The 26,925-nt window shown below is 46.2% G+C and overlaps 1 protein-coding gene across 7 annotated transcripts in view; it reads left to right on the forward strand.

Moving 5' to 3' along the window:
* The window catches only part of CFLAR (CASP8 and FADD like apoptosis regulator), a 384,910-nt gene that overhangs the window by 198,755 nt on the left and 159,230 nt on the right, over window positions 1-26,925 (forward strand). For all 7 annotated transcript variants that reach the window (XR_013608637.1, XM_078680198.1, XM_078680202.1 and 4 more), the window contains one exon: window positions 11,444-11,495. Coding sequence is in view for 6 of the 7 variants with exons in the window: in XM_078680198.1 (XP_078536324.1) it covers window positions 11,444-11,495 (52 nt within the window). In the remaining variant the exon portion in view is untranslated. The remainder of the gene's footprint in view (window positions 1-11,443; window positions 11,496-26,925) is intronic.

Raw genomic sequence — 26,925 nt, forward strand, 5'->3', positions numbered from 1 at the left:
TTCGGTCCCGTATATCTTCCAACTCGTAGAGTCGGATATCCGGGGGGTCGTGTGACTCTTCGGTGATCGAGGCCCGGTCGACGCAGCAAGACTTCGACGGCATGGAACGGAGTCCGTTCAAGAACTGTCCCGTGTGTGGATCCAAGTACCCACACATTGACATCCATCCTGTGTGCAACAAGTGCCTGTCGCCGGACCACGACGAGGCCAGCTGTATGGCCTGTTCAAGATTTCGATCGAAGAAGACGATCAAGCTTCGGCGCGTGGCGCGCCTGGAGGCCCAGCGATCGGCTCCGGCACCAGTGGACATCTTCGACGACCCCGAAGCAGACGAGCAAGTGCGTCACCTGCAGATTTCACCTACACCGGTGGAGGTCGAGTCCGACTACGGAGCGGACGTCCAAAGCCAAGAAATAGAGGAAATCGTCGAGAAGGTAGGGGACGACGAAGAAGCATATGGGGCCATGGAAGATAGCTCAGAGGATGAGCTATGCCCCGTTCGTACTCTTACAAAGGCTCAGGTCACGGGATCGCCACACGGCCTTACCCAAGACCTTACACCTCGATCCACGGCCCCGCCTTCCGGCCCGGCTACGGACACCTCCGCGGAGCCGCCATTATTGAAATCGAAACCGAAACTGAAACCCTCGGTATCGACGAAACCAAAGATGGCCGACACGCCATCGAAACCGAAGACGTCTGCTCCAACATCGACGCCGTCGTCTTCGGGGGCCTCCAAGCCAATGAAAACTGTCGACCAGGCAAAGGTGCCGAAGGTGGTCAAAGAGCCAAGCTCGAAGAAGGCCGGCGAGCCGGTGTCAACCAAGGCGGACAAGCCAACATCCAAGAAGGCTGTCGAGCCTACAGCGGGAAAGTCTGTCGAGCCGAAGACCAAGGGGCCCGTCGAGGCAAAGTCAGTCAAGGGTGCAGAGCCAAGGTCTGGGGTCATGACACCAAAAGGAAAACCTGTCGATCCGAAGCCGTCGGCATCGACGTCTGCGGCCGTGGACAGTGATCGAAACGCACCGGTCAAGGGTGCTCCTGGGCCTCGACCAGACAAACAAAAGTCATCGACGCTCGGGTCTTCCCCTGGGGGCGGACCGAAGACATCGGTTGGGTCGACGAAACCATCCGCTTCATTTACGAAGCAGGTCTCGGACTCCCTCAAGCGACTTAAGGACAAGGCTTTGGCATCGGAACCGAAGACTCCTTCCGCACAGAAGCCGGCTGACCCACCGAAAACCACCTCGACGCCAATCCTCTACACGTTACCGCCTAAGGTGGCGCCGAAGGCCTTTGCACCACGGTCGGTGCACAAGGACACTGTGTCGAAGTCAACTCACCCGGCTGGGACTTTGAGTCATCGACATCCTTTAATTGAAGAACGGTCGGAGCATTTCATCGATGCCGACAATAACTTCACAGCCTTTGCAGTCGTTTACAATTCCTCTAAAATGCAAGAAACCTGCACCAGAAACACCAGTACTGGTTGAACAGATTCTTCCACAGCCTAGGAGGAGTGCAACACCTTCACCCACATACTCTGATGGGGATGAAGGGGAGCAGGATGAGGAGTACAATTTTCCTGCAAATACAGAGCCTGATGAGCAACAGGACTCATGGATGGACACAGGTGATCAAGGGGACCATCAAACGGTCCATGATCCTCAGGTTTATAACGTCAAGCCGTCTCCTACTGAAGATTCTGCGGCATTTAATGCCTTGATTGAAAGGGCAGCTACAAACGATAAAGTGGAAATGCATGCTGACCCCGTGGAGGTGGACTTCCTTTTTGACACTTTCTCTACTGCTGAAAAAACTGTCAAGACTCTCCCAATGTTGAAAGGGGTCCTTAAGCATGCGGCAGAGATTTTCAAGGAACCCACAAGATCAAGGGTTGTCAACCCAAGAATAGAGAAGAAATACAGACCGGCACCTGGCGACCCGACCTACATAAGGGGCCAGTTGCCTTTGGACTCTTTGGTGGTCTCTAATGCCCGCAAGAGGGCAAACTCACAAACCACGGGTGAAGCTCCTCCCCCAGACAAAGAGTCAAAAGTGCTGGAGGCATCTGGGAAGAGGGTAGCAGCTCAGGCGGCCAACATCTGGCGCATTTCAAACACGCAGGCTCTGTTGGCCAGATACGATAGGGCACACTATGACACCCTAGAGCAGCTGTTGCAACACCTTCCAGACCAGTTTAAGGAGGGAGCTGAAATGCTTATCCAGGAGGGTAAGCTCATCTCCAACGCTGCTATAAAGTGTGCGCTAGACGTTGCGGACATGGCAGCGAGAGCAATCAACACTAGTGTAATGTTGAGGCGTCAGGCATGGCTCCGCATCTCGGGATTCAAGCCAGAGATACAGACTACTATCCTCAACCAGCCCGTAATCCAGACAGGTTATTTGGTCCAGAGGTGGACACCACCCTGGAGAAGATCAAAAAAGATACAGAGACTGCCAAGTCCATGGGGGCTCTCCAGTCACAACAATTTAGAGGGAACACTTTTCGTCGCTCAGGCAATCGAGGTGTTACCAGAGGGCACATGTCGCAGCAGACGCCATTCAATAAAAGTGGTGCGCAATCCTCCTACAGCAAGCAGGGCAGAGGTGGATACAGAGGAAACAGTGCCAAGGGTAGAGGCAGAGGCAACAACAGTTCCCGTTCCTCTACCACCAACAAACAGTGACTCCCTGTCACTGCCCCCCGACCATCCAACACCTGTCGGGGGGAGACTCCAACAGTTCCTGCCAGTCTGGAAGTCCATCACCACAGACAGGTGGGTCAGGAAACTTATCCAGTTCGGCTATTGTTTGGAGCGCACATCCACTCCACCAAACATACCCCCAAAACACCGTCCTATGTCAGCAGAGCACTTGCACTTATTGCAGCAGGAGGTTCTGGTGATGCTGCAAAAAGGCGCAATTGAGCTCGTGCCAGTGGAGGAAGAAGGCACAGGGGTTTATTCCCTGTACTTCTTAATCCCAAAAAAGGACGGCTCACTCAGACCGATTCTAGACCTACGCCCCTTAAACCAGTACATTCTTTCAGAACACTTCCACATGTTGACACTGCAGCAGGTTCTTCCCCTGTTACAACGGGGAGACTTCCTCGCAACCTTGGACCTCAAGGATGCTTACTTTCACATACCACTCCACCCATCCCACAGAAAATACCTCAGGTTCACCATCCAAAACCGGCATTACCAGTTCAAGGTCCTCCCCTTCGGAGTGACCACTGCTCCCAGAGTGTTCACGAAATGTCTGGCGACAGTGGCGGCGCACCTCCGGAGACAGAGTATACATGTCTACCCTTATCTGGACGACTGGCTCGTTCAGGCAAAGTCAGCCCAGCAGTGCGCCGCAGATATGTCCCACACCATTCACCTCCTTCACAGTCTAGGATTTTCACTAAACTACCCAAAGTCGCACCTTCAGCCAGCCCATGTGCGGCAGTATTTGGGCGCGGCGATAAATACTCTGGCTGCCACAGCTCAGCCAAACCCAGCGAGGATCGACAACATCCAGTCGCTACTCCAGAGGTTCAGGCCGCAACACTCACTCCCAGCGAGAGTGTTCATGCAGTTGATAGGCATGATGGCCTCCTGCATCTTCATAGTCCCGCACGCCAGGTTGCATATGCGTCCGCTCCAAGAATGCGTGGCGCATCAGTGGACTCAGGCTCAAGGACAGTTGAACGACCTAGTGTTAGTGACGGGTCGGGCATACAGCTCTCTGCATTGGTGGAATCCACACAACCTTTGCAAGGGCCGACCGTTCCAAGAGCCTGTGCCACAGATTACACTGACGACGGACGCATCTCTCCAGGGATGGGGGCTCATGTGCTCCACTACACAGTGCAGGGACTATGGACGACGCAACAAAAGAAGATGCACATCAACTACTTGGAACTGATGGCAATCTTCATGGCTCTCAAGTCCTTCAAAGTACCTCTGTGCAACAAAGTCGTGTTGATCCGGACGGACAACATGACAGCCATGTACTACATTCAAAAGCAGGGAGGTACGCACTCTCCACAGTTGTCTCATCTGGCTCAGAGCATGTGGAAGTGGGCCATTCAGAGGAACATCTTCCTCATGGCGGAACACCTCCCGGGCAAGGACAATCACAGTGGGGTCATCCAGAGATAGACCTGTTTGCCACAAGGGAAAACACAAAATGCCACAGCTTTGCCGCCAGGTTCCCTCACCCACAGTCGCAGGGCAATGCGATATGGATGAACTGGTCAGGCAAATTTGCGTACGCTTTTCCCCCAGCACCTCTCATCCCGCTGGTGGCAAGAAAGCTAAAGCAGCACTCGATGACTCTCATCCTGGTTGCTCCAACGTGGGCACGCCAACCATGGTACACCACGTTTCTAGAACTCTCCGTGGTACCGCATCAAAGGCTGCACCTCACACCCAGGCTCTTGACGCAGAACCATGGCGACATTCAGCATCCAGATCCGCAGCAGCTCAATCTGGCGATCTGGCTCCAGAGGTCTTAGAGTTTGGCTACCTTAATTTGCCCCCTGAATGTATGGACATCATCCGGGAGGCAAGAAAGCCCACTACCAGAGCTTGCTATGCAGCGAAATGGAAGCGGTTTGTCATCTACTGTACAGGGCACAATATCAACCCGCTAGATGCATCCATTCCTAATATCATCTGCTATTTGTTGCATCTCTACAAATGCAATCTAGCATACGCTTCCATTCGGATACACTTATCCGCCATAGCGGCTTATCTTCAAAACAGGCAGCATCTCTCTGTCTTCAGGGTGCCTGCCATTAAAGCCTTCCTCGAAGGGCTGAAGCGGGTCATCCCTCCCAGGACCCCGCCAGCTCCTGTGTGGAACCTCAATGTGGTACTCACCAGATTGATGGGTCCCCCGTTTGAACCTCTGCATTCATGTGAGATTCAGTTCCTAACATGGAAAGTGGCCTTTCTCATTGCCATCACGTCTCTAAGACGTGTTAGTGAGCTACAGGCGCTCACAATTCAAGAGCCATTTATACAAATTCATTCAAACAGGGTGGTGCTGCGCACTAACCCCAAGTTTCTTCCGAAGGTGGTGTCGCAGTTTCATGTCAATCAAACCATCGAACTGCCCGCATTCTTTCCAAACCCAGAAACAGTAGCAGAAAGAATGCTCCATACGCTTGGTCAAAAGAGCGCTAATGTACTATATTGACAGAACACAACATTTTAGAAAGACACAGCAACTCTTTGTTGCCTTCTCAGCACAGCATAAAGGCAACCCCATTTCCAAAGCAGGAATAGCCAGGTGGATCGTTAAGTGTATTCAGATTTGCTATCAGAAGGCTAAGCGCACTTTAACGGTCCCCCCCAGGGCACACTCCACACGCAAGTTGGGGGCCTCCATGGCATTCCTAGGTAACATTCCTTTGGAAGACATTTGTAGGGCAGCCACATGGTCTACACCACATACGTTTAACAAACATTACTGTGTGGATGTGCATTCCAAACAGCAGGCAACTGTAGGACAGGCTGTTCTTGAAACACTTTTTCAGACTTCTGCAGCTGGCCCGGGCGGCCGCCGTTAGTGGAGGGACTGCTATGTATTCTATGCTATAGATATGAATTTAGCAGCCCACATGCCTCGAACTGAATATGCTACTTACCAGTATGCATCTGTTCTTGGCATGTAGGGCTGCTAACATTCATATCGCCCGCCCTCCTCCCCGGCGCCCGTAGCGGCTGCAGACTTTTCTTGCATTTAATCTCTAGCATGGCCATCACTTACACGATTACACTCCATCCTTGCCACAATGGCTAAAAACAATCTGGGGATGGAGTCGATGCCCATGCGCACTGTAGTCCAGGGGAGGAGCCACCTATCTCGTGATACTTCGGAGACTCTTCCAGGACAACAATGTGCAATCATCCGGACCCAACACTAGGCGGCGATCTATGCTATAGATATGAATGTTAGCAGCCCTACATGCCAAGAACAGATGCATACTGGTAAGTAGCATATTCATTACAAAGCCGGATACAGCAGGAGCGATGCAGAAGCTAGTTTCTCCCCTCCTCCCTTGTGGCCACACCCTCGAGTTGGTATATACACACTCGTCAGATGAGACCCCAACGGGGGAAGGGAAAAAAGGGAGAAATAAACCAAAACACAGTGGCAGCCAGAAACCATCTACAGCTTGGGTTGAAGGTAGGATAGACTTAACTCTATAGTCTGTATCAGGTACCCTAAATATGAGACACAAGAGGACAATCATGAGATTTCCCCCCTTTCACTCCGGGATTTTGGCAGTATAGCATATAGTGAAATACAAGCACTCACTTAGATATGCTGCCACTTGTACTCCAGGAAAAAAGGCACAAAAGGAAAAAATAAAGGAAATGCTAAAGAAAGTACAATGTCTACGATGTCCTGAAATCAACTAAGAAAGTCACAAGTTGAAAGAAAGGCAAAAAAGACCTTTACTTATCTGACACTGGTATCTTCTTTCGTCCTTAGCAGGTATGCAGATAAACAGACTGTTCTGCTCCGTTATGCACGTGGAATGAATATATATAACCCTACAGGTTATACACGCGATGAAAATGAAAGCCCCAAGGTCATCTAGGTAATGTAAATAATATTCTCCAATACTGGTTTGCTAGTTTCTTCACTAGCGGAATCCAAATGGTGTCATCGGGGTCAAAAGAACAACGAGAACCGCCGTGCTCCTTTGGCTAGACAGAAGCTCTCACTGTTCTGCCAGCGAAGACAGGTCCTCGCAGCGCGGCTCTCCGATGCTGCCAAAATAGGTCAAAGTTCGCGGATGCGCTCCAGCGCGTTCGCGAACGTGCAAAGTTAAAATGTCCAACAGACTAGTACAGTCGTAGCTTTACTCGCGGCTCCACGGAAAAATGCCGCGCACGAAATGCCAGGAAGGTCTCCAAGGGTTCTTTAGGCAGGATCAGAATATCAGGCTCAGAAGGATCTTCCGTGAACGGACTTCGCTTCTCCTAACTAGGTGACAAGCCCCGAACAACCGAAAGGGAGGAGCCTAAATAGGAAGTAGGCTGAAAAGCGCTAGAAAGAAAAGACAGACAGGGATGCAGGCATTCTGGGTGTTGTAGTCTCAGTGCTCTACAGACGTTTTCCTCCCTTTCAGACCCTTTTATCTTGCGACAATCGTGACACTTCGACACCGAAGCCAAAACACCCTTCGGTACCAAAAGACAAAGACCCTTCGGCACCCACGCCTAAAGACGCACCGGTACCGAAGCCAAAAATTGTACCGGATGCGAATGAAGCACCGGCTCTGAAACCGTCCGGTTCCAAAAATAAAGATGGAAAACCAGAGTCCGACGCCTCGAAGCCAACGAGACCTACTTCAGAGTCCCCTAAACGCTCAGACAAGCCTACTAAACCAAAACCACCTTCGACACCGAAGAATTTGCCACAGGACACTGTAACACCTCCTAAAGCAAAAGACACCAAAAAACCTCTATTGGCACCGAAAAAAACGACGCCAAAGAAGGTTGTATAGGAAAAAGAACTGTTTACACCAGATCCGAAACAAAAGAGGGTCTATATCATCCCAAAAACTGGACATGTGGAAGCTATTCCTCACAAAAAGAGACCAGCAGAAACACCACTTCTACCTGTGGTTCCTGCCAAGAAGGATTGTGCAACTTCTCCAATGCACCCTTCCTCTACTTCACCTTCTTCCTCTCCTATCCCTCCTTACATTTCACCTAGAGTTTCTCCTGTTCAATCTCCTGCATCTCACACCACACTGATGAGGAGTATGATCTAGGTGGGGGGATGAGATACCAGACCCACACGCATACCCTGTAGAGGAAGATATCAATCCAGATACATATCCTACAGATGACGATATATATGAGTTCCCACCACATAATGTGCCTGACATTCCTGATCCTCAGTCCTACCCAACAAAACCTTCCCCTCCGGAGGATAGTATTGGGTTTAATCACCTCTTAAATAGAGCTGCCCTTTACCACGGGGTTTCAATGCACTCTGATGCCATTGAGGAGGATGTTTTACTGGATACATTTGAGCAGTCACAAAGGTCTACGCAAATACTACCCATGGTCAAAGGAGTCATTAAACATGCTCCAGAAATATTTAAAGACCCTGTATGCTGTAGAGTGTTAAATCCAAGAATAGAAAAGAAATATAAACCAGCACCATCTGATCCAGTCTATATTAAGGGACATCTGCCACTAGACTCTTTAGTAGTGTCCAATGCACGGAAAAGAGCTAATTCCCAGACTTCTGGTGAGATGCCCCCACCTGACAAAGAATCCAAGGTTATTAATGCGTCAGGTAAACGTATTGCTGCGCAAGCTACAAATATATGGCGCATAGCAAATACACAAGCCCTTCTCTCATGCTACGACAGGGCTCACTACGATCAATTGGACAAACTATTAGTGCACCTCCCAGATCAATTCAAAGATCAGGCAACATAACTCATACAAGAAGGCAAATTAATATCCAATGCCTCAATAAAATGTGCACTAGATGTAGCTGACACAGCATCCAGAGCAGTCCATACTAGTGTCATACTCAGACGAAATGCGTGGTTACGCATTTCCGGGTTTAAGACGGAGGTGCAAACTACCATCTTAAACCAGCCTTTCAATCAGAACCAATAGTTTGGGCCGGAATTCTTAGTACTCAAAACGTTTCAATTACAAGTACAAAACAAAGCTGTCTTAATCCGGACGGACAATATGACAGCCATGTACTATATACAAAAACAGGGGTGGGAACACACTCTGCAACTGTCCCAGCTCGCACAGAACATTTGGAGATGGGCCATTCCTCAAAACATACATCTGGCAGCAGAACGCCTTCCGGGAGTTCACAATCAGATAGCAGATCTGTTGAGTCGGCAGTCACAACAGATTCACAAATGGGAAATACATCCACAGTTATTCAGCCATTCTTCCAAAGATGGAGGCATCCACAAATAGATCTGTTTGCCACCCACGAAAATGCAAAATGCCCAACCTTCGCCGCCAGGTTTCCACACCGACGGTCCGAAGGCAATGCGATATGGATGAATTGGTCAGGCAGATTTGCGTACGCTTTTCCGCCTCTCCCACTCATTCCACTAGTAGTGCGCAAGCTCAGACAACAGTCTCTGAAACTAATACTAGTAGCGCCCACATGGGAATGCCAGCCGTGGTTCACCACACTAATAGATCTCTCGCTGGTTCCACATCAAAAGTTACAGCTCACACCCTCCCGGTTAACACAGAACCATGGAGAAATAAGACATCCAGAACCAAACCAACTGAATTTGGCGATCTGGCTCCTGAAGTCTTAGAGTTTGGTTACGTAAACCTACCACCAGACTGTATGAACATTATTAAGGAAGCTAGAAAACCCACTACCAGAGCGTGTTATGCCGGTAAGTGGAAAAGATTTGCAATATATTGCAAAAATAATCACATTGATCCACTGGATGCTTCCATCCAAAATATCATCTGTTACCTTTTACATCTACTAAGGTCCAATTTGGCTTATTCTTCCATACGCCTGCATCTTGCAGCAATTGCAGCCTATTTACAGAATAGGCAACACCTATCCCTCTTCAGAATACCTGCAATCAAAGCATTCATGGAAGGATTGAAACGAATAATCCCACCTAGGTTACCACCTGCTCCTTTATGGAACCTAAACATTGTCCTTACAAGACTCATGGGACCCCCTTTCGAGCCTTTACACAAATGTGAATTGCAATTTCTAACATGGAAAACTGCTTTCCTTGTTGCCATCACCTCTCTCAGAAGAGTTAGTGAAAAACAAGCATTCACAATACAAGATCCATTTTTTCAAATACATCCTAATAAAGTGGTTCTTGGGTCTAATCCTACATTTCTACTAAAGGTTATTACTCCTTTTCATTTAAACCAATCTGTAGAGCTACCTGTGTTTTCCCAAAACCCAGACTCTGTTGCAGAAAGGGCCTTACACACCTTAGATGTTAAAAGAGCTCTGTTATACTATACAGATAGGACTAAATCCTTTAGAAAGACAAAACAATTATTTGTATCTTTCTCTCCTCCACACAAAGGCAACCCCATCTCTAAGGGGGGGGGGGGTTGCCAGGTAAAGTGTATACAAATATGCTATCAAAAAGCTAAACGTACACTAACAATTCCTCCTAGAGCGCACTCCACTCACAAACTAGGAGCCTCATGGCTTTCTTAGGAAATATACCACTAGAGGACATATGCAAGGCAGCAACATGGTCTACACCACACACCTTCACTAAACACTATTGTGTTAATGTGCAGGCCAAGCAGCAAGCTGCAGTGGGCCAAGCTGTCCTTAGAACACTGTTTCAAACTACTGCAACGGATACAAGCGACCACCGCTAGGGGAGACACTGCTGCACAATCGATGCTAAGTGTACACTCTGCAGCTCATATGCCTCGAACGGAAAATGCTACTTACCAGTATGCATCAGTTCTTGGCATGTAGAGCTGCAGAGTCGTACAAGCCCTCCCGCCTCCCCAGGACTTGTATCCGTTCCAGTTCTCATCTTACTTAGATGCACACGCATGGACATCCTTTCTCTTTACTACTACTAACTCCATCATTTCCCATCATGGCGAAAAACAATCTGAGGATGGAGTCGATAGCCATGCGCAGTATTGTCCAAGGGAAGAGTCACCTATCTCGTGACTACAAAGACTTCTTCCAAGAAGACAACAACCTGCAATCACCCGAGCCCAACACCAGGTGGCGATCTAATGCTAAGTGTACACTCTGCAGCTCTACATGCCAAGAACAGATGCATACTGATAAGTAGCATTTTCCTTTTTATATTCATTATATTATTTTATGTTGATTCTACATTAACATTTTTGCTGTTATTTTTCTACTCTCCATGCTTTCCTGATTCTGATTTCTCTGGAATTCAACAGTAGATAAGAAACTGAAAACCTGCTCAGTCTCGTCAATTCTTTACCTTTAAATGGGAGTGCTTACATTGCCACATGTTGATGTGTATTATCACGTTTTTAGGTCTTATTCACTTGTTTAATAAAGTGTGTTGTTTTTGTGAAACTTCATTTAAGTATTGCGCTCAATCCCAACCGCCAATTTCAAGAACTTTATTTTAATACTGCTCTTCCAAAAACAGCTTTGATTTGGTGTGCCCTGTGTTTATTCCATTTAGAAGTGTAAATTGGTCAACCATATCCTCTGCAAGACTCAGCTGACTTTTAAGGCAATCTGTGTTCTATAGGGCGAACCTCTGTTTTATATATATGGTGAATATAGATGTGCTGTATGTCTCTCTCCCTCTCTGTATATTTAGCCTACGACCCCCTGGCGAAAATGCTCTAGTAGCTTTACAAACGTGTAATGCTGATGTTTGCTCCTCTATAGTAGACACAAGAATTTAATAATGCCCATTTACTTTCTTCTGTAGATCAGAAGCTCAGAAATGCCACGACGGGCAAATGGATCAATATCAATCCAAGGTAGGTAACCTAAACTATTGAAAAGGTGTTGCCAAAAAGTTTTGTGTATTGCCTCATGTCAGTTACAATGTAGCAAAAGAATCTAGGGACAAAAAAGAAGTGTTCTATTTTCTAATGGTAATGCTATAACTAGCATTCGCTGTCTTCCTGAAAGAAGGGTACTAAGATTTTGAGAAAGCATTGTCTTCTCTAGTTTTTGAGTGTACATTACTTATTTCTGGGGGTGATTATTGACCATTGTTAGTAGTGTTCTAAAATGACAGAACTTCAGAATAGAAGAGTGCATGTAACTGTGTGTCTCTGTGGCATACTATTGCTCGAACATAGCCAGAAAGTAGCAATTACGTGCTGAAAGTCCAGCTAAAAGTCAACAAGACGTAAGAGGTAGCTGTGATGTGGACTGCTAATACATTGTAATATCGACTTGTTTAAGGTGAGACTTCAACTCTTTCCTAAATTGAAGTAGTGTTGGTGAGAGGTGGGGTTCCAGATATATACTGGGATATTGTTCTAGGTCCTGGGTGCATAGATGAAAAAGGTCAGCTGCCTTGTTTTTCTATTTCACTCTTCTTAGTCTGCAGTCTGATAGTGTCCTGGCTGCAGGTGTGGTAAAAAATCAAACAGAGATTGTGTGCTATACTTATTTCTGGTGGTGATTACTTGTCTGCAAGGTGCGATGGCTTTGTAAATGATCAGTCTGGTTTTGAAGTTGGCGCGGGCTTGCAAGGGGAGCCAAAGGATTTCTAGCAGGATGGCGTGATAGGATCATACTTTTTCAGGCCCTGCTTAAGATGTGCTGTGGCGTTTAAAATACTGTTAAAGGGCGCCACTATGAAACTGGCGGTCATGGAGTAGGGCAATATCACTATCCAGATGTGAGGATATGAGGGCTTGAACAGCATTCTGATGTTGCTTTCTGGAAGAAGTGGTTTCACACTCTGTGTTATTGCCAATGTTTTCTTTCGAGGATGAGGTTGGTGTCCAGATGAATCCAAGTGACTTGGCATTCCTTGAAGTTTGGGGTTTGAAGTCATCAAGGTTCATGTCATCCTGCCCGGTTTTTACTGATTCTTGTTTGTTGTTCTTGACAAATAAAGGACATTCTGTATTGGTTGGGTTGAGCTTCAGGTAGGTGCTGAACACCCACATCTGGATGATTTGAAGGCAGTATGTTTTATTGTAGTATGATATAGAAAATAGTATGGAAAACTATATTGGTAGTCTGCTTGGGCTTCAGACGTTTGGTATCTGGGCATTGAGGTGCACATATGTTTCATAAGAGCCAGCCCTCTCAATTTTTAAGGCCTGAAGAAGGAACCTTTTCAACCCTCTCTTGTCTGCAGATGGCAAATGCATTGTTGGGAAGTGGTCTTAATGTCGGACTCTACAGTGATACATTTCTTTCTTTTAAACACAATCTAGCATACCCTTCTTAGCCCTAAGGCAAGCACAGGTATGTACAAGCTTACTAGCTTGAGTGGAAGGAACAGACTGGCTGTCATCCACGTATCTCCCATAACTTACATGGAGATAGTATGTTTTCGGTGAACAGTCAGTAATACATTTTTAAAAGCTTTACTAAAATATTAAATCCCAGTTTTTTTGCAGAATACATGGAAAACCATAACTACAGATATAGAAACTATGGTTTTTAATATCTGATTGAGGCTTCCAGCCTCAGGGTCCTTACCTGAGAATTATCCCCAGGCGTCAGACTGGATCCGGAAAATTGTCCGTGAGTAGTACCCCTGCTATGTGGCATCTTATCGGCTCTGCGTGGCATCCTCTACACTGGAAGTGACTTGCGTGGTACCTTTATAAGCACCACCCCAGCGCGCTGACATCAGGTCTTTTCTTTCCATGCCAGTCAGAGTAGATACGGAGAGAGTTACGCCTTAATCATTTTTGTTTTAATGACACATTTTATTGGGTTATTTTGCAATATGTAGGGGTCGCAGCCCCACCATGGCCAAAGAGATGTACTTTTAATTTATATCAATTACCATATTTCTGATATATAACAACACCTACCAAACATGTAGGTGATATAAACAAAAAACTTTCAGACTTGCTCCGGTCTCCATGTTTGTACAAGCGGTGCAGTCATCATAGTGTGCCACATTAAATGTATACATACATATATTTTTAAGCTCTCAGTGGGGCTATAACAATACATAAAACATAGCAAAACAGTTTCAGGGGTCCGACTCGGGCAAGGTCGATACCACAATAGTCAGCCAAATAGTCCAGATTTTGCGGTGTTAAGCGGGCATCCTCAGGCCTCAAAAACAGCAATCTCAGCCCCCATACGTTTATCTAGTTCAGTTTTCCATTTGCCCATGGTTAGGGCGATATTGCCTTCCACATTTGTGCTATATCCCTCTTGGCCACCGCGAGTGCTAAAAACAAGAGGTGCTGCATATACCTATTCCCCCCTATGTCTTCTGTGGAATGTAACAAGAAAAGGCGAGGATCGAGCAGGAGATCCCATGACCGCACCTCATGGAGACACAAACAAATTCGGCGCCAAAACGGCTGTAACACTGAGCAGCTCCAAACCGTGTGTAAAAATTACCCCTCCTCCCTATCACACCTCAGGCACATGGGGAACTGAATAACGCCCATCCGCCATAGTCGTACATTAGTGTAATATGCGCGGTGTAGGTACTTAAATTGAATAAGCCCAAAGCGCATGGACACCACTGCACCCCTAGGGCTGGCGATGGCTTCGGCCAATCATCGTCGGTGATTTCAGTTATATCTGCCATGCCTTGTCCAGTGTGGTGGGTGTATGGGTCGTCAATGTCTGATAGACCTGTTTGATCTTGTGGGGTCCTAGGTCTCCTGTAAGCAGTCGTCCCTCTAATGGTTAAAACTCAGGGAGAGATTCTGATGTGTGGATCTAGGGTAGAAGTGCGTGTTGGAGCTGAAGGAACTTATAGAATTGTGATTTATGCCTGTAGTTGTTCAAAAGATTTCATTGTGGTGCCGCGCGTTACATCGCCAAGGGTCGTAATCTCGACACGGTCCCACCCTCTGAACCCCGTTAATGTCTATTCGGATCGAAGGTATGTGCCCTGCCATAAGGGATTCATTTGAGTAAGTGTCCCCCGCCAGCCCATCTGTCGGGTCTTAGCCCGCCAGAGTTGTATCACCACTGGCTGGTGGTAGGTGATCGATGTTGTATAATAAGTGGAGGAGCTGACCTGATCCATAGCAGCATGTTCCGCCGAATATGCTGGATCTGTGGGGGATCTGTGGGGGAGCAATACCACTATTCGTTTATCACCATCACATGGGACGCTACATAATAGGCATAAACGTCTGTTGCGGCGATCCCGCTGCAACATGTGGATTGAGCACATGTGCTTAATCATTTTTTGACCAAACTTTTTTTGACTCTCGTTGAAGTTTTTTTAGACAGGGATGTTATCCCGCAAGTCTGCTTCAAGCCCTGCAGCGCCTGTCACTGACCAATGTCTGTGGCGGACCCACATCTTGTATGCCTGTGGTGCCTCGAGCACGACCACAATCCAAAGGCCTGCTGCGATTGATGTGTCATGAATCCGAAGGCCTTAATGGAGCAATCCCTCAAACTCGACGTGCGAAGCTGCGACAATCTCGTTCCCGGTCTAGAGGAAGGGTGCGGTCGTAGAACCCAAAATCTTTGTTGATCTTTAAGTCTTCTGGCCTCTTGGGTCAGTCCTATTAACAATAAGTGCAAGAAGTCAAGGAGGACTTCGACTTCACCTTGACCATCAGCCGATGAGATGAGGGAGCGTCGGCATTAGAAGCATGAGTTGGTTGAACCAGCGCCTATGTTGGCTCCAAGGTTTCCAGAGTTTCTGGGATCCGGTGCAACCCCGCTCAACTTCAAGAGTTTTATGTGATCATACCTCTCATATTTGAGCAGCCCGCTCCCGTGCCTTTCTGCTCCGCGAATTCGGGAGGGGACTCTGCTGGATTCTCGCTGCCAGCAACGCCCCCAGCGCCAGTGAGGCCCACTGGAAACACGAATGGATCTGTACCAGTGCCGGTCGTGCCACCACGAACTTCCTTGATTGCAGTCCAGATGCCGACGCCCATTCTGATCTCCAACTCCGACAGTGGCGTCGACTGGAACCATGCCTTCCAGGCCAGAGACTGAGCCCTATTTCTCTGGGCATTGACTCTGGAGGATTGATAGGGGTCGCTGTACCATCAAGAATACCAGCCCTTGACCCTAATGTGGACTAATGTGAGGATTTGGCGGACACCATTGGACTTAATACTTCTCCAAATACTGGCTTGCTTTCCCCCCCTACCATGGCTACCGAGGAGGGAACGTCTCTCGCTATGGTGGTGAGTAGAGCGGCCGAGGTCCTGGACCTTAACCTACCTTCTGTGGCAGTCAAGGCTAACGTCAGAATGACAGAGGTATTTCACCTGGGAGTGTCCCCCTCTGAACCTCTTCTCCCCTTTAGTGAAGCCCTTACTGGCATCCTGCTTGAGACCTGGTCCAAGCCCAGCACACATGCTCCTGTAAACAAGACGATAGCCCACCAGCACTGCTGTTGGGCTCCAGGGGACCCCAACTTTCTCATGCAACATCGTACTCAAGAGAGCTTGGTGGTCCAAGCCTCCACCTCTCATGGTACTTTCCCTTCTATTCCCCTGGATAGGGAATTCAAGAGGCTGGACACCATAGGGAAGATGTTTTCTTCCACCGGGCTGGCACTGTCTTTTGGACTGTGTAGTATTGAGTTCATGCATTCTTGTGAATTAGAATGTTGGTGTTGCTAGGTTGTTGCTGTTACCTAGCCACTTAGAATGCTTTATTACTGTTGGCCCTAACTACTGAGCTTAGTGGAGCTTTTCTCTTGTGCTCCATGACCGTGACTCAATAAATCTTTTATGTATCATCCTCGCCTCTGCCTCAATTACTACAAATATTTTGGCGACGATTCATGAGTTACACTGTCACAATTACATGAAACCTGCGTGTATTTTCTGTTATTTTACCTCTGAGGAGATTCTTATGTCCAAGAAGAGAACGGAATACAAGAATACCTTGGAAGAAGACTCGACCCTACAAGTCATCTGCCTAATTGTTGAACTACATCTCAACCATCATCTATCTTCACCGAACCATCAGCTGTTTTCTCCTAGCAGTTTCAACAGACTGGTAAGGCAATACGCTTTTCCTGCGTTATCTGTCCTCCACATAATTACATTTTCCTAAGCGCTGTAAGCTCAGCCCAGTTGGTAGCATTCCTACCCTCTTCGCGCTTTGAGAATTATTGACATTTGCTTTGGGGACATTATAATGAAAACATTTATTTTTAAATAATTCTACAACGGCCACTCACCGCAGGTGCTCTCCTTGGCAACCTCAGAATGCAGACGGAGTTCGCACACTCCATCACTTCTCTCTTTCTGTTCGTATTTGTATTCCAGTGACGCTCAACACTTCACGTCGTTCACACTTCACCACTTACGCCGGAGTGGCCATTTTGGATACATTCTGTGCGTTGCACTGCCAATAGTTACGCTCAAGATTGCATTTCACCAAACTGGATCTGAAAAGTGTTTGTTAATGTTGTGCATCACGCGGTGAAGCGCACACCCTACTATATTTTCCTATCTAACTGGTTTTCCTAGCGCATTTCCTCTGTTGGTCAAGATGAAATACTACATCATAGTAGTTTTCTCTCGGTGATGCGCACACCTTCTTCGTGCATTAATTTAAGTCAACAGTGATGCACACACTTTACGAATAAATCAATTTTCTTTCCTCAAAAAAGAATCTTGTATTTCTATGTTTTTGGGAATGTTTGTGTCATTTTCTACACAGAACGTTTTACTTTTTAAATAACTGAGGTTTCTTTTCTCATTTATTTGAGTCCTAGTATCCTTCTGTGATGTGCACACATTCATCATCCTTCGTGCTTCCGTGATGTGCACACTTTTCTCATTTTTTTTTGGACTACATGGAGTTGCACACACCTCCTATGTTCTTCATCTGTGTTGTGCACACATTTGTTGCATTTTTGTGCATCTCCTTGTGATACGCATACCTTCATCTCCTTACTACCATTTTGATGAAAGTATTCTTGCTCTGGTTGTTACAATTCTTCTGTCTCAATTTTATTGACTTGGGTATCCATTTTTATTTTCCAATATTTCGTCAACATGTGCACCATGCAATCAGTAAACCCTCCTCCTTCGTTTTTGGATTCCCCTGGAGAACCGCCTGTTCTATGGGAGAAGTGGTTTGATGCTTTTGAAACTTATTTAGGAGCGATTGGAGCAAGAAGATACACGGCTGACAGAAAAAAATGTCTATTGCTTCACTCTTTGGGTTTCGAAGGTAGGTCTATCTTCAAACATCTACCTGAACTAACTCCTGAAGAAAGTAATGGTTCAGCTGGATTCCTACAAACTGTGTTGAAACTAAAGAAGAGATTCGATAAACAACCCAGTCTCATTGTTCTGAGGCATACGTTTTTTAAAAGGAAACAGACGGTAGACGAAGATGTTGACACATATATTTTTGCATTGAGACGTCTTGCATCAGTTTGTAAGTTTGAGAACTTCACAGACCAATTTATTAGGGACCAATTTGTTTGTCAATGCAAAGAAAAGAGCATTAGACAGAAACTGTTAGCCGATCCCACTCTTGACAAGACTTTAAGAATAGCCAAAAGCATTGAGATTTCATTGAGCTCATTAAAGGAACTCGAAGACAAAAATATTGATAAAGTCAGGGATGGTGTTAATGTTGTCAAAAGTGGGAAAACTACCTTTTCTAAAGCTAAAACTAGTGTACCCAAAAGTCTTCCCAAGTTTAACAAACCTGATGGAGTCAATCCTAACCTCTGTATTAGATGTGGTAACCCTCCTAATGGTAAGAACAGTAGATGCCCTGCTATATCTGTTACTTGCAATTATTGCAAAAGGGTAGACATTTTGCCAAGGTCTGCCTTAAAAGGAAACATGTGTTTGAGGCATATGAGCTGCAGATTACACACTATACATAGATGGCCATCTAGTGTGGGGCCCGGATGTTTGCAGTTTGTTTTGTTGTAGAAAGTATTTCGGAGTCACGAGATAGGTGACTCCTCCTTAAGATGATACTGCGCATGGGCATCGGCTCCATCCCCAGATTGTTTTTCGCCATTAGGGAAGTGATGGAGCTGTACAAGAAGTAGTGATGTCCATGTGATTTGTATCTAATTAGATAATACTGGAACAGATAAAGGTAGCCGGGGAGGCGGGTGGGCGTGTGTAACTCTGCAGCTCTACATGCCAAGAACAGATGCATACTGGTAAGTAGCATTTTCCGTTCGAGGCATATGAGCTGCAGATTACACACTATGCATAGATTGTATAGCAGAACCCACACCTAGCGGCGACCACCCGTATCTGTTGCAGTTGTCTGAAACAGTGTTTTTAATACAGCCTATCTCGTGACTCCGAAAGACTTTCTACAACAAAACAAACTGCAAACATCCGGGCCCATCACTAGGTGGCCATCTATGCATAGTATGTAACTCTGCAGCTCTACATGCCAAGAACAGATGCATACTGGTAAGTAGCATTTTCCTAACCTGTAGCGTGTATTGTAGAATCCGATTGTGAAAGTGACTCAGATACAATTTCTGTAATTAGAGAGGAGAGTGAAGATCATATTATGGTTGGCTTCTCAGTGGAAGTTATAGAAGGTGACCCTTCTGATTCTCGTGATCCAATTGTCGATATTGGTGTTGGGGAAAAGAGTCTTCCTCTCTTGGTAGATTTGGGTTCCCGGATCACAATGATTACAAAAAACGTTTTGTAGAAACGTGGGGTGATTCTATTGAACTTTCTCCTCCAGATCGTTCCCCAGTGTCTTATGAGGGACGGAAGATTGACCTATTGAGATTTTTTTTAGGATAAAATGTATTTGGTAGATGCATCAAGGGTAACATCTATGTTGCTGTTAAGGGACTCAACATCCTTGGTTGGTTTCACCAAGGGTTATTTGGGATGATGTTGAAGCCTGGCACCCAAGAGCAAGTCCTAGTTGTAGAATGTTGTGATGACATCAAACAAAAGTGGAAAGAAAAATACCCTTCTGTTTTTGGTGACAGTTCGGGTAAAGTTAAAGGTTTTAAGCACAAGATTGTTGTCCAGCATGATTCCACTCCTCTTAAGCACAAGCTTAGGGGTGTACCGTTCAGCGTTAGATCTGATTTGGAGAAAAAACTCAAAGAATTGTGTGGCAAGGGAGTCATCGAACTTGCCGAGTCTTCCTTGTGGCTTTCTCCCTTGGTGGTTGCCCATAAATAAAATGGCTAACTTAGGGTCTGTGTGGACTTGAGGTCCCTCAATAAAGAGATTTGGGTTGATTCCCATCCGTTAACCAAAATCTCTGATCTCTTTGCAGCTACCAAGGGAGCCAAATGTTTCTCCAAGCTTGATCTAGCGAGTGCTTACCATCAACTTGAACTCCACCCTGAATCCAAACACCTCACAGCTTTTGTTTCCCCACTCTGAACTTTTCAGTATTGTAGGATGCCCTTTGGCTTGGCCTCAGCGGCATCCGTCTTCCAAAGGATTATGAACAATATCCTTCGAGATGTGAGCTCAGTCTTGGTGTTTCAAGATGATGTCCTTGTTTTCGGTAAGGACAGTGTTGCCCATGACATGACTTTAGACAAAGTGTTGTCCTTATTCAAGGAACACGGGGTTGTGCTCAAATCAGAAAAGTGTGAGTTTTTCTGCAACAAGGTTGAGTACCTTGGTCACGTTGTGTCTCAAGATGGTGTTAATCCCAAGCCTGGATTGTTGGAAGCTATCAACAATGCTCCTGCCCCAACTGATAAGTCAGGGGTTAAATCATTACTGGGTCTTTGTGAATATTATTCTAAGTTTGTTCCCAATTTTGCCACAGTTGTTCGCCCCATAAGTTCCCTTTTGTAGAAAGGTGTTGCGTTTGACTGGGATGAGGAGTGTGTGAATGCTTTGAATTGTGTGAAATCATCTTTGAGTAGTTGCAAGGCTCTTAAACCTTTCGACCCATCTCACGAATGTTTCATCACGGTTGACGCCAGTCAAGTGGGTTTGGGAGGCATGTTGACTCAGAAAGTTGAGGGTATTGAACACACTATAGGTTTTGCCTCTCGTGTACTGAGAGGCGCAGAACATCAATATTCTGTCATAGAAAAGGAGTTACTGGCATGTTGTTGGGCCATAGAAAAGTTTTGCCCGTAAGTTTGAGGTAAACATTTCATGCTTCTCACAGACCACAAGCCCCTTGTTAGTATTTTGGGAGATGGTATGAGTAAGGGTTCTACTCCTAGAATTCTTAGAGTGGTCACCAGACTAGTAAAATTCCACTTTGAGGTCAAACATATCGCTGGTGGGAAAATTTTAGAGCCGATTTCCTTTCTAGATTTACAGTTAGTGAAAATGAGCAGGATAACATCAAATGTGACGATCTTTTTGAGGAGGATTGTGAAGATTGTTTTGTTGCTGCTCTAGATATTCCTCAACATATCGTGGATTCTTAGGAGGAATGGAGATCAGCTTTTCTTTCTGACTATTCTTCAGGATATCAGCGCTTTGGTTACAAAGGGATGGCCATGTGAAAAGGTTCTGTTTCCCTTGCTTCAACCTTTCTGTAAAATTAGTCCAGAGTTGTCTCTCGAAAATGGTTTATTACTAAGGGGTGAGAAACTTATTCCTCCTTCTTCCCTCAGGTCAGGGATTTTGAGACGTGTGCATGAAGGACACCTTGGTGTTACTCTCACAAAGCGTCGTCTTCGTGATGCTTTCTGGTGGCCATCCATGGATGTTGAAGTTGAAAACATGATCAAGGAATGTTGTGTTTTTGGTTCCTCTGATAAGTCCCTTAAGTTGTCCACACCTCCGTTGAATCCCATTGAGTGTCCGACAGACCCTGGGCAAAGGTAGGGATAGATATACAAGGTCCTTATGATGTTTTGTGTCGGCCATATAAATATATCTTGGTTCTAGTTGATTATGCGTCCAAATAGCCTCAGGTTGGTGAGAGATGCGAACACTAAATCTGTTATTTATTTTCTTACCAATGTGTTTTTGAGAGAGGGTTTTCCAGAGGCTGTGGTCTCTGACAATGGCAAACAGTTTATCAGCAGTGAATTTCAATCTTTCCTCTTTTCTGTCTGTGTCAAACACATCAAAAGCTCACTTTGCCATCCCCAGACTAATGGGCTTGTAGAGAGGATGAATCAAGTGATTGGGGATTGTGTGAAGTGGGCCAAGATGGGCCATCATGATGTTAGACGCTCTCTTGATGGTATGATGTGGTTTTACAGGACTACACCACACTCTATCACCAAATTTGCTCTGTTTGTCCTTATGAGGGGAGGAAATGGCAACACATCATAGAGCGGGTGGATGTTCAAATTGCTCAAGTCTGCAACAAGTATTGATGATCTCATGGATCATGTCAAAGAGAATGTGACTGTTTCACAGACCAAACAAACAAGCATTTACAATGCAATAGGTTTCGCATTTGTGAGAATTTGAGCCATTGGCATTGTAAATGACAATGCCTTTTATTTACGTATTTGTTTTGAAAACATAAATAAAAGGCATTGTCATTTACAATGTCAATGGCTTAAACTTGCATAAATGTGAGACCTATTGCATTGCATTGCAAACACTTGTTTCACCTATGGAAACTGACCAGACATTAAAACGGAAATCTTGCAAAATTTTAGTTAAGGAAGACTTCACATTTTCTTTCAAAAGTTCCACTTCTCCGGAGAGGCAGTTTGATTTGCTTTTCATGAAATAAGGTGCCGACACACCTGAAAAAAAGGATTTTTTAAACGAAAGCTAAGGATTGGAACTTTTAATTTCAAAACCAATCTCCAAGGGCTCCTGCCGACTGGGGAAATGCCCATGGATTAAAAGGTCAGTGTCGCCATGCTACCACAACAGTGCCCTGCCTAGTTAAATGCTTTTAAAGTAAATAAATGTGTTCATGTTAATTCATTTACTGTGAAAACGCCTCACCCTAAACATCGCTTAGGAGGCTAAATCCTTCCTCATGGCTAAATTCCTTGACTAACCCGTGCCACTAGCACCGAGAGACTTATCACCTTTGTGATACCCTGTTCTATTGTATGATGATGTATGTATGATCCTTGATCACTGTGTTAACGTAAAGCACCCCTGCACTTTCCTCCCTAATGTATAATTATTTATTCTGTAAAATGCTCCTTGTACCTTTTCACCCCCTCCTTCCTTGTACATACCCCTTTGACTCCCTGCCTACCATAGGACCATCATCACTATTTACCCCCCTGACTTATTGCTATTCTCTCTGTATTACTCCTTCAACCTGTAAAGCGCTCTGATACCCTCACGGGTCAAGTTCGCGCTCTATAAAACTTAAAATAAGTAAATAAATAAATAAATAGCAAACATTAGAAGTCAGCGGGCTCTGCAAGATGAAAGGAATGGATGTCTGTTTACAAAACCGCAGCCCATGTTACGAGGACACAAAGCAAACAGAAACACAAACCAATTCATTGAAGGAGGTTATCTCAGACCCTACAGGGACATTGTGCAAAACCCTCCCCCGCCCATCACTTGTGTCCTTTGTAAAGGGACCAGAGCTGGAAATCTTAAGGAAGATGTCTGCTACAACTCTAGCACCGGCAGATTCACCGTGGGTCTTGGCAAAACACGGTCGAACCAAACTTGCTCTTAAACAACACTGGGCAGAAGAAGCTTCCATGGATATGGGCGGGTTTGCTAGGTGACATAAATACCTCTCACGTGTCCCAAGCCCAAGTGTGAGTAACTCATGTAGTCAATGCACCAATCTACAAACACAGAGTACAACGGTTCAAGTCTGCCTGCACGGCGTACCCAACAGCTGGCGGGACTCTTAGGCAGCGGCTGCCCGGAAGAGGAGAGGGAAGCAGTGTATACAAAGTCAGCAAAGAGTACAGCATGGCGCGCCCAGCAGCTGCCCGGGAATGGAGCGGCGACGATCCAGCACCTATAGAAATTAGTTGTAGCACTCACTCAATAACATAAGCACATCCCGTGATCACTGCTACCGTGCAGATTAAAATGAAAACGCAAAATACAAGTGTGTGCTTTCTGCCTCCTCCTTGACTGTGACCTGCTCTGTTTCGTGAAGAGGAGGGTTTAACATTTATTTCAGCAGCGGTGTATCAGGCGCAGGTATTCAGCACCAGTCTTTCAAGTCGTAACGTGAGCATTTTATTAATTATACTCTCTTGTAATTTCAAAAGTCATACTTGCTCGCGCCCTTACCGTTATGTAGGCATTTTTTAAAGTCAGCGCGAGGCATCTTCACGCATCACGCTTCAAGTCTTTCATTTCACGCGAAACCGAAACCACGGGTGTAGCGCAGGAGACGCCGTCACCGTGCTCGTGCACGTTGGCTGTCCCTGCGCATGATGAGAAGACACGCCGGAAGACACGCCGAGCTGAGGTAGGGGATGTGTGTGTGTGTGAGCGCCGGAGGGCCGGTGGGTTCTGTATGTATGTGTGTGTGCATGCGGGATGCGGGGGGGTTCTCTGTGTGTGTGTGTGCTTGTGTGTATGCGCGGCGGCGGGGGGGTGTTTCTCTATGTGTGTGTGTGTGTGTATGCGCGCGGCGGGGCGGGGGAGGGTTTGGGGGGATCTCTATGTGTGTGTGTGTGTGTGTGACTGTGTGTATGCGCGGCGGTGGGGGGGGTCTGTATGTGTGTGTGTGAGTGCGTGTGTGTGCCTGCTTCCAAGGAGCCATGGGAGACAGGAAGCGCGCGCGACCTGATCCCAGTTCGGAAGGTTCCGCGTGCACATCACTTGTCTCCTGTCTCCCTTGACTCCTTGAAAGCAGAAACGATCACAATAGGTTTCGCTGCGACGATCGCTTCGCGATCGATTCGCAGGGCGAAACCTAAAAAGGTGGTTTGATACAAAAAGAGGTGTCAAAATGTCTTTTCTCAATGTCGATGATTTTTTAAAAATTAAATCTCCTCTGTATGCTAAGAAAGGTGAGAGCAGATTTAGCAAACCACAACGTGTTCTAAAGGTTTATGGTAATGCTGTGCAAATTGAATGGGGACATTGGTTGAACCTAAACAGAGTCTCTAAAGTCATGCATAGTTCTGACCTGAACTCTTCTCGAGAGAATTTGGATATCTCTAAAAATACTCCTAACTCACATGAAGGTCAGGTTGGCCATGGCTCTCTTAATAATGTGTGTGTTAGGAAGAGTTTGAGGAAATGTTCTTTGCCTGTTCGCTATAGATAAGCTTTACGCTTTACCTTCTGGTATAGTTTCTGTTTTCTACAGATAAGCTTTACGCTTTACCTTCTGTTACAGTTTCTGTTCGCTACTGATTCGTTTTTGCTTTACTTGTTATAGTCTAGCTCTATATACATTGTGCATTTTCATTATCTTTTTTTCTTTTCATTTTTTTATTTTTATTCTGTTTTGTTTTGTTTGGGAACAAGGGGAGGTATGTAGTATTGTGTTCATGCATTCTTGTTAATTAGAATGTTGGTGTTGCTAGGTTGTTGCTGTTGCCTAGCCACTTAGAATGCTTTATTACTGTTGGCCCTAACTGCTGAGCTTGGTGGAGCTTTTCCCTTGTGCTCCACGATTGTGTAACTCAATAAATCTTTTATGAATCATCCTCGCCTCTGCCTCAATTACTACAGACTGCTATTTCCAGGTTTTGTGGGACACAGTTGCGCAGGTGCTGCTGATGGTCCAAGAGGAGGCCCGGGCCGTCTTCTCGCAGGTTGTTACTGACGGAAGAGATGCAGCCAAGCTCACCATACATTGTGAACTGGACACCACTGACTCACTGGGCACAGTGGTTTCATCGACAGTGACCTTGCATTGTCAGGCCTGGTTGAGGGCGACTGGCTTTTCTGGGGATGTCCAAGCATTGCTTATGGACATGACCTTTGACTCCAGTCTTTTCTGAGATAAAGTGGATTCTTTGCAGGAGCACTTTAAGGGCAGCAGGGCTACGGCCAAGTCCTTTGGCCTTTCCATGGCCCATCACCATCCTTAATTCACAGTTTGCTCCTTTTGATGCCATGGATGGGTCTCCCACCTGTGTCTGTACCCGCCTAGCCATCGCGACGCATAAGCTTCCCAGCCTCTGCGTAGCCAAGGATACGGTTTCCACAGACTTTGTGAGTTAGGCAGCAAGTGGTTTGGCCAGTCCACCAGTGCCCAGCAATCGCAGCCTCCAAGCCCTTCTAGTCTGCCCCATATCAACATGGGCACACAGTGGGCAGCTGGATCCACCATCACTTACACCACTGGTGGTCTATCACATCAGCTCAATGGGTTTTGCAGATGGTCTGGAGGGGCTAGTACCTCTCTTTCGAGACTGCCCCTCCACCCACGCCACCTGCTTGCGACAGGCTGACCGAGGACTATATTTCTCTGCTCCTTCAGGAAGTGATGGATCTCATGGCCAAGGAGGCTAAAGAGAGGTTGCTGGTGCTAGAAGTAGGTTTTTATTGCTATAACTACTGTTTTTTGGTACCCAGGAAGAATGGAGGCCTTCATCCTATTCTAGACCTGTACCCTCTCAATTTCTTCCTCTAGAAGAAGTTCAAAATGCTTATGCTCGCGCAAGTCTGGTTTGCCCCAAACCTGGGAAACTGGATGGTAGCATATATTTCCACATTCATGTTCTGCCTGAACACAGGTGTTATCTGCAGTTCATGGTGGGCCACAAGCACTTTCAGTTTGCTGTGCTCTCTTTTGGCCTCCCCAGCGCCCCTCGGTGTTCACAAAGGCGATGGCAGTTGTAGGAAACTGGGCTTTTGTTGCAGTAATCACCCAACTTGTTGCCCCCATTTAGCTATGAGACTCTGGTTTTCGAGTCTGACAGTGCACTGAGGCCTCCTAACCAGACCTCGCTGACAGTGCTCCTTTCCCAAAACCAGGTGCAGTCTAATTGTGCAACAATTGGCTAAGGACTTTACCACCCCTTTACGTCCCTAGTAAATGGTACCTAAGGTAACTAGGGCATGGGTGCCTAAAAATGACCTGAAGTGTTGCCGCATATCTTATGCCAGCCTAAGGGACTCGTCTACAATTTCCACACTTACTGCCATTGGTAGCTGCATGCCATGTTGTAAACCATGAGTGATAACATGACATGACACACTCCTATGTGTCATGCCAAAATCACTGCATCTAATATATGTAAGTCACTCCAACAGCAGGCCTTTGAACCCTAAGGCAGGGTGGAATATATTGTATGTGAGGACATATCTGCATGAGCAGATATGCCCCGGTGATGTCTAGTTATATTACTAGATATTGCAAGTGAGCAGGGATGCCATCTTAAGATCTGTACTGGGCACTGGTCAAAAAGAGTTCCCCAGCTACATAATGGCTTTACTGAAACATATGGGGTTTGGT

The sequence above is a fragment of the Lissotriton helveticus genome, chromosome 3_1 (assembly GCF_964261635.1).
Source record: "Lissotriton helveticus chromosome 3_1, aLisHel1.1, whole genome shotgun sequence".
Taxonomy (NCBI): domain Eukaryota; kingdom Metazoa; phylum Chordata; class Amphibia; order Caudata; family Salamandridae; genus Lissotriton; species Lissotriton helveticus.